This window comes from Vipera berus, assembly GCF_964194415.1.
Source record: "Vipera berus genome assembly, chromosome: 3".
Lineage (NCBI taxonomy): Eukaryota > Metazoa > Chordata > Lepidosauria > Squamata > Viperidae > Vipera > Vipera berus.
This window is the reverse complement of record NC_138204.1, coordinates 218,380,021-218,388,316: the sequence shown is the minus strand read 5'-3', so window position 1 is coordinate 218,388,316 and position 8,296 is coordinate 218,380,021. Positions and strand designations below refer to the sequence as shown.

At 44.2% G+C, this 8,296-nt stretch overlaps 1 protein-coding gene across 1 annotated transcript; it reads left to right on the top strand.

Moving 5' to 3' along the window:
* Window positions 1-4,367: 4,367 nt before the first annotated feature.
* On the top strand, window positions 4,368-7,510 carry CCDC166 (coiled-coil domain containing 166; the record flags this gene model as incomplete). Its single annotated transcript, XM_081325651.1, has 1 exon — window positions 4,368-7,510. Exon 1 carries the CDS (start codon window positions 6,497-6,499, stop codon window positions 7,508-7,510), a length of 1,014 nt encoding a protein of 337 aa, XP_081181777.1. The 5' UTR covers window positions 4,368-6,496.
* Between the last annotated feature and the right edge of the window lie 786 nt (window positions 7,511-8,296).

The following is an 8,296-nucleotide window of genomic DNA, read 5'->3' as shown; positions in this document are numbered from 1 at the left end:
ATTCCATTCTATTCTATTCTACATTCTATTCTATTCTATTATTCTAGTCTACATTCTATTCCATTCTATTCTCTATTCTATTCTCTGTTCTATTCTCTATTCTATTCTATTCCCATCATGATCCCATCTATTCTATTCTACTCTACTCTACTCTACTCTACTCTACTCTACTCTGTTCTGTTCTGTTCTGTTCCGTTCCGTTCCGTTCCGTTCCGTTCCGTTCCGTTCCGTTCCATTCCATTCCATTCTATTCTATCTTCTCTTCTCTCCTCCTCCTCCTCCTCCTCTCCTCTATTCCATTCCATTCCATTCCTGAATCTGCATTTCTAAAAGCTGGTTTCTGCTTATTTTCTGCTTGGGGCAGGGAGACTTGGGGTTGCCTAAGATTTTTCATTATTCTTTTGGGGAAATATAATATTTTGCCTTTTTTAATATTCCCCAAAATATTTCCTTCTCTAGGAGGGTGGGTGCTGACATCCAACAATATATAATGCACCATGGTTGTTGCAGTTTCTGTAAAAGTCTATTCAATCACACAATGCACCAAAAGGCAACAGACTTTATCCTGTGTGTCTTTCTGGGATTATGTGGTGTGGGTATTAGCAACTGAATGCACAGCGACTGTGCTCTGGGATCAACAGAGTAGCTTTTGAGTGATAATAGAAAAATGATTTTAACCTAAAGAGAAGAAGGTTTAAGTTAAATGTCATTTGGATCTTGAAGAGATTGGCTTTTAAGGACAGCCTAGGAAATTAAATCCGTTCAGGAGAAGATTGAAACTATTGTGCAAGCACCACTCCTCAGAAGCTGGATTTGCTGCATTCTTATCTAGCTATCTGTGGCTGTCCTGTGAAATATATAGTGCTAATTATGCAGATATTTTGGAACCACCAAGCCTGCTGATTAGAATGGGAGCCACTTAGCTTTGGTCTGCAGGAACCGAGGCTGCATTTCAGCAGCTGAAAGCTGTCTTAACCTGCCTACGTCCCAGTTTTTTGGCGGCTGATGCCAGTCTTGTGGGACTGGATACCACTCGTTGTGGACTGAGGTAGATCAAGGTTGCCTGTTGTGAATGCCAACCATTCACATTCTTCTCTGGAAAAACCTCTGAAATTATAGGAAATGTGTGGGCTACAGAACATTCTAGTCCATTTGTATTACTCAGAGATCACAAATCACTCGTGTCCATGCTTCATTCGGCTAAAGGCACATTTTGCCATCTCGCCTCCAACTGTCTCAGTTGCAGATTGCAATCTTATGATCTTGTTATGCAGCACATTTCTGGAAAAATGAATGCTGATTCCTTATCACATCTTCCATTACTTATGTTGGGATCAAACCTACTGGTGGAGGGGTGCTTTCATCATTGATTTATGTATGATGACCTTTGAGGCATTATTATTAAAAGAATACCTTGTTTCTCAGAAAGAGACTTTGCATTGTCCCCCAAAGTCTGGGCCCTCGTTTTACCGACCTCAGAAGGATGGAAGGCTGAGTCAACCTTGAGCCGGTGAGACTCGAGTTAGCCTGCAATGCTGCCTTCTAACCACTGGGCCACCGCTGCGCAACAAGTGGGCTTGAAACAAATCTTGCTCAACTGTAACCACTGAAGGATGTTGCTGTTGAACTTAGAGATTGCTTGTTGTGTTGTTGAGAGGACAAAAATCCTAGGTGAAGTAACTATTACTACAGGAGAAAGTCATGTCTGAAAGCTTCAGAATAAATGCAAAATTCATCATTAGAAATAGAAATCAAATGCTTGGGTATAGGATGGGAGATATTTGACTTAGCACTTGTGAAAAACATCTTGGAATAGTAGTTAACTGTGAATTGAATATGAGCCAGAGGTAAGATGTGGCTGCAAAAAAATGAAAAAGGAACTTTAGGCCTCATCAACAGAAGTGTAAAATGCAAATGCATTTATTAGACTTATTATGCCATCCTGCTCAAACCGTGTGACTCTGGAGAAACCATGGAGTTTTCCATGGAGAAAAAGCTTGTTACAATTTATTCTGTTCTATAATAATAATAATAATAATACTAAGTTGGAAGGGACCTTGGAGGTCATCTAGTCCAACCCCCTGCTCAGGCAGGAAACCCTATACCATTTCAGACAAGTGGCTGTCCAGTCTCTTCTTAAAAACTTCCAGTGTTGGAGCATTCACCACTTCTGGAGGCAGGTTGTTCCACTGGTTAGTTGTTCTAACTGTCAGGAAGTTTCTCCTTAGTTCTAGGTTGCTTCTCTCCTTGACTAGTTTCCATCCGTTGCTTCTTGTCCTGCTTTCAGGTGCTTTGGAGAATAGCTTGACTCCCTCTTCTTTGGGGCAGCCCCTGAGATATTGGAACACTGCTATCATGTCACCCTTCACCCTTGTCTTCGCTAAACTACACATACCCAATTCCAGCAACCGTTCCCTATATGTTTCAGCCTCCAGTCCCCCAATCATCTTTGTTGCTCTTCTCTGTACCCTTTCTAGAGTCTCAACATCTTTTTTACATCGTGGTGACCAAAACTGGATGCAGTATTCCAGGTGTGGCCTTACCAAGGCATTGTAAAGTGCTATTAGTACTTCACGTGATCTTGATTCTATCCCTCTGTTAATGCAGCCTAGCACTGTGTTGGCTTTTTTGGCAGCTGCAGCACACTGCTGGCTCATATTGAAGTGATTGTCTACTAGGACTCTGAGTTCCCTCTCACAGTTACTACTATTGAGCAAGGTACCACCTATACTATACCTGTGCATTTGACTTTTCCTGCCTAAATGTAGAACCTTACTTTTTTCACCATTGAATTTCATTTTGTTAGATAGTGCCCAGTGTTCGAGTCTGTCCAGATCCTCCTGTATTTTAAGCCTATCTTCTGGAGTATTGGCTATTCCTGCCAGCTTGGTGTCCTCTGCAAATTTGATGAGTTCCCCATCTATCCCCTCATCCAAATCGCTGATGAAGATGTTGAAGAGCACTGGGCCCAGAACAGAGCCCTGGGGCACCCCACTACACACTTCCTTCCATGTAGATGCGGTTCCATTGAGGACCACACACTGAGTACGGCCTGTAAGCCACCTACGAATCCATCTGGTGGTGATGCTATCTAACCCACATTTTTCTATCTTACCAAGTAGTAGGTTGTGATCTACTTTATCAAATGCCTTACTGAAGTCCAAGTAAATTATATCTACAGCATTCCTCTGCTCCACTAGTTTTGTCACTTGGTCAAAGAATGTAATAAGATTTGTCTGGCATGATCTGTTTTTGACAAACCCATGTTGGCTTTTAGTGATAACTTTGTTCGCATCAAGGTGTTCGCTGATTTGTTGTTTGATTATCTTTTCCAGAATCTTCCCAGGTAATGAGGTCAGGCTGATAGGTCTGTAGTTTCCTGGATCTATTTTTTCCCTTTTTTTGAAGATGGGAACTACATCAGCTCTCTTCCAGTCCTCTGGTAGTTCCCCAGTGCTCCAGGATCTTTGAAAAATATACTTCAGTGGTTCTGAGATCACGTCTGCCAGTTCCTTGAGAACTTTGGGGTGTAATCCATCTGGTCCTGGTGATTTGAACTCGTCTAGGCTGGACCGGTGTTCACTTACCATTTTCTTGCCTATCTTAACTTGCGTTTCTGTTCTGTTTTTTATGGCACTGGTTTGGGTAGGTTGGACTGTTTTTTCCCTTTGTGTAAAGACAGATTGAAAAACCGAGTTAAATAGTTCTGCTTTCTCCCTATTGCTTGTCACCTTCTTGCCACTTTCCCCCACTAATGGACCAATCATTTCCTTAACTTTTTTCTTGTTTTTTATATGTTGAAAGAAGCATTTTTTGTTATTTTTGACTTTGGTCGCAAGCCTTAGTTCATTTTGAGCCTTAGCTTCCCTCACTTCATCTTTGCAGGTACGGGCTATTTGCTGATATTCTGCCTTAGTTATGTGCCCCTCTTTCCAATTCTTATACTTGTCCTTTTTATCTTTCAATTTATCAGAGAGCTCTTTATGCAGCCATGCTGGTTTCTTTTGAGAGCTGTTATTCTTTGTTGGTATTGAGCTAGACTGGGCCTTTATTATCTCACTTTTCAAAATTTCCCAAGCTTCTTGAGTTGTTTTCCCCTTTAGGATTCTCATCCATGGAATTCTTCCCAAGGTCTCTCTAAGTTTATGGAAATTAGCTCTTTTAAAGTCCAAGACTCTAGTTTGGCTGTGTTCAACTGCTTGTGCTTCCATAATGTTGAATTCCAATATTGCATAATCATTTCCCCCCAAGGTTCCTGTGGCTTTGACACTTTCTATCATTTCATCTCTGTTAGTGAGAATTAAATCCAATATGGCTAATCCCCTAGTTCCCTTCTTTACTTTTTGGGAGAGAAAGTTTGTCAGGAATCTGTTTGATTTTCCACTTGGTGCAGTTTGTCTCCCAGTTGATAACAGGGTAATTAAAGTCCCCCATTACTATTGTGATGTGCTTCCTACATACCTTAGTTAGCTGACTAGCAAAAGGTTCATCTATTTCCTCTGCTTGGTTGGGCAGCCTATAGTATACACCTATGGCAATGTCATTTTTCCCCCTTTTATATTGACCCAAATGCATTCAAGTTTACAGTTTTCATCATTGTTGTGCTCTATTTCTATAAAGTTATTTCTTATATAGAGAGCAACTCCACCTCCTCTTTTGTTAAATGTTTCTTTTAAATAATTTAAATCGCTCTAGCTGTGTGTTCCATTTGTGGGTTTCTTCCCAACATGTTTCCATAATGGCAACAATATCATATCCGCCCTCATTTACCTGAATTTCTAGTTCACCCTGCTTACTGTTCATACTCTGTGCATTGGTGTATAGACATTTGAGTCCTTTATGACTGACCCTGTGTTTACTTGCTACATAACTTGTGTGGTGCCTGACTTCCCCTATTTTCTTAGATCCCATGGTTTAGTTTAAATGTTCCTCCAGAAAAGCTGTGAATTTATTGCCAAGTAACTCAGTCCCTTTCTTGGATGGATGCAGACCATCTCTTTTGTACATTTTTTCATTGGACCAGCTACAGACATCGTGACTAATATATATTTTTTATTTTTTTATTTTAATTCCATTTATATCCCGCCCTTCTCCGAAGACTCAGGGCGGCTTACAAGCTTAGCAGTAGCAATATAACCAAAGCCTTCTCCTTTACACCACTCCTTTAGCCACATATTAAATTCTGCTATAAGCTGGCCTTTTCCATTTTGCTCCTTATACACTGGTAAGACCTCTGAAAAAGTGAACCTACAGCCTATTCTGCTGAGTTCCTGCCCCAAGCTCTGGAAATCATTCTTTTAGGACAGATAGTGCCAAGACATACAATAGCATCCACATCACAGTCAATGCTGGCATTGTTGACTATTTTGAAAATACACTTCTTGTCCCTACTGGCAGTAGCACCTGGAAGACACCTGACCCCTTTTGAAACCTCTGTATCCTTTCCTAAATTTACATCCCTTATAATTGAATCACCAACCAGAAGGTGGCTTCTCTTTTTGGGTACCTTTCTTTTCTTGCATGACTGATGTGTAATACCTGATTCGCACTTCTCCCTGTCAAAAACAAGTTCATCTCAGACCATGGTCCCCTGCTTATTTGAGTTATCATCACAACTAAATTGACCTGTTTCCTTAATGTCCCTATTAAGGTCAGGAAGGGCACTGTATCTGTTATGCAGGGACACAGCGAAAGCTTTGGGTTTATGGTTCACAGCTCTCACCCTGCCAGATCCCACGGTTGTCCACACTGCCCTTCTCCTGCAGGATCTTTGCGGTAGAGGGGGCTGATAGCACGGAGGCTCAGTAGAGTAGAAGGGCTGAGCTGAACACCTAATTTCTGCCTGAAGAGCACAGATTACAGACCCTAGATAAATAATCTGTCCTTGTAGACTAGTGATTTGTGTACAGATAGGACATTTTCCCAGTTTGAAAAGAGTGCTGTGAAAGACAGCTGCAAAACAAGTGTTGCACTGAACTAAGCCAGACATGCTGAGATGAAACCACTATTTTTGATTTTTAGTTATATGATTCACGGCGCGCAGGCCACTATTTTGCTCCTCCACCTACCTTAACTCACAGTATTGTAGCTTTTCCCAGCAGCCTCTGGCAGTTTAAAAGCAAAGAGGGTCCAATCAGCAAGGGCTTAGCTACTTTGCTCCTCCACCCACCTTAACTCACAGTATTGTAGCTTCTGAGTTAAATAACTTCAGTACTGTGTTCAGTTCTGGATGCCATGTTTTAAGAATGATCCAGAGAAATTAGAACAGGTTCAGAGAAGTTGTTGAGGAATTTTTGTGAGTTTGTCTGTTTTGCTGCAAGGCAGAACCCATAATTTGGTGGGGCAAGACACAATGCAACTCAACCGCTCCCCCCCAAGGGAGCTCTGAAAACTTTGTTACTGCGAATCTCTAGATGTGGTTACAGATGTGACGGTTTGCCATTCTCACTCTTTTGTTTAAACAGCATCTAAAGTTCCACCCTTTGGCCTAACGAAGATGGCCCCGAAGAAAAAGCCCAAAGGGAAGAAAAGCAAAGGCAAGGACGGGGCTGTGGGCCCTTCGGGCGCTGCACCTTTTGTGAGTGAGAAGGAGCAGCGCTTGCAGAAGGAACTCGACATCCTCTCCGAACACGTCGTCATCTACTCTCAGCGGCTGCGGCACTTCCAGTCGGAAAATGAGTACCTGGACAAGGAAGCCCAGCAGGTCCGAGAGGCCAGCAAGGTCTACCTCTCTTACTTAACCCGGAGAACCGTCCGTTGTCAGAATGCCATCATTTCCCTGAACGACCAGAATCGGTCCGACCTCTCTCAGATCCAGAAGCAGAAAGCAGAAGTGGCTGCCCAGTGTGCCGAGAGAGAGAGGGAGGTGAGGCGCCAGCTCATGGAGCTGGAAAACAAGCTTTTCCTCCTGAACAGGGAAGTGGCCGAGCTGCAGCCCTGGCAGGATCTGCAGCTTCGACATCTGACCCAGATACGGGAGCTGGAGAAGGAGCTGCTGATCACCAAAATTCAGCACGCAGAGCAGATGCACAGAGTCAAGAGCCGGTTCCTTCACCAGGCGGCCGAGTATGAGATGAATGCTCAGCAGAAGGTCCAAATTCTGGCCAAGCTGGCAGAGGAGGCGGCTGTACGCAGCCTCATCCAGCACACCAAGCAAGTGAAAGCCGACAACTGGAGCCTGCAGAATGAGCTTCTTGGCCTCATTAAGCAAGCCCAAACGCTGAAGGCTTTTCTGAGGCACTTGCAGGAGCAGCAGCACCGCCTTTTTCAAGAACACCAGTGCAGGCAAGACCTCGCACGCAGGCGCTCCTGGCTGCAGCAGCAGCGTGGGTCTCGCCAGGTCATCACACCCGGCAGCAGCTTTCGATGCACCCAGCCAGCCAAGGGCAAGCGTGCCTCGCCTTCCTCTCCAAGGGTCAGCCTGCTGGTGGCGCAGGGATCCAAGCCCTTCTCAAGCAGCTGCCAGCCAGAAAGGATGGCTGTGCCTCCCTTCCCCACGCTCAGCACTTGAAGGCCCCATGCCGAGGGCTCTCTCTCTCTCTCTCTCCTGGCCTCTGCAGCCAGCCACAGGTGCCTTCCCCACGGCGAGGAGCCAGGTGGCTCTCTTCTACAGAGACAGCGGCACAAGCCCGTGAGGCTCGTGCTAGCGAGGCTGAGCTGACACCCACAGGCAGGGCCACTCTTACCTTTGGGAGCGGCAGGTATCAGCAATATAGTATTTTATGGCTGTTTGTTCGGTTCTAAGTGTTCTGGGGTTATATTGGTCCATGCTTTTATTGCAAGTTTCCCTGCCAAATTGCCTAGTGAAAGGGGTCACTGGAACCAATGTTAAAATAAATGTTATTTTTAAAACTTCCATCATTTGGGACTACATTTTGGAGGAAGAAAGATGTCGCAGATAAATACGTGATGGTAGACAAACACATGGTGCAAGTTTTAAGAAGCCGATCAGATGCCAGACACTCTGCCAGATCCAGCATCTCCAAAGTAAATTGCTTCTCTTTCCTGCATTTGGAAAGTGCATGTTATAAAAATGGACCGCCAAGTTTCCAAGAACCCTTTCTCAGACACGGATGATGGAGCACCTCCATCATCTCCAGAGGGCTAAAGACAGCTCACTGTGGCCAACTCGCCTTGGCCAACTCACCGTGACACAATTCAACGCTGGATAACTCAAGAGAGGGACCATAAATTGCAGCGGGCCTTGTCATACTTTAGGTTTGAACCTTCTCACCACTATGAGCCCTGGTGGCGGCGCAGTGATTAGAAGGCAGCATTGCAGGCTAGCACACTGCTG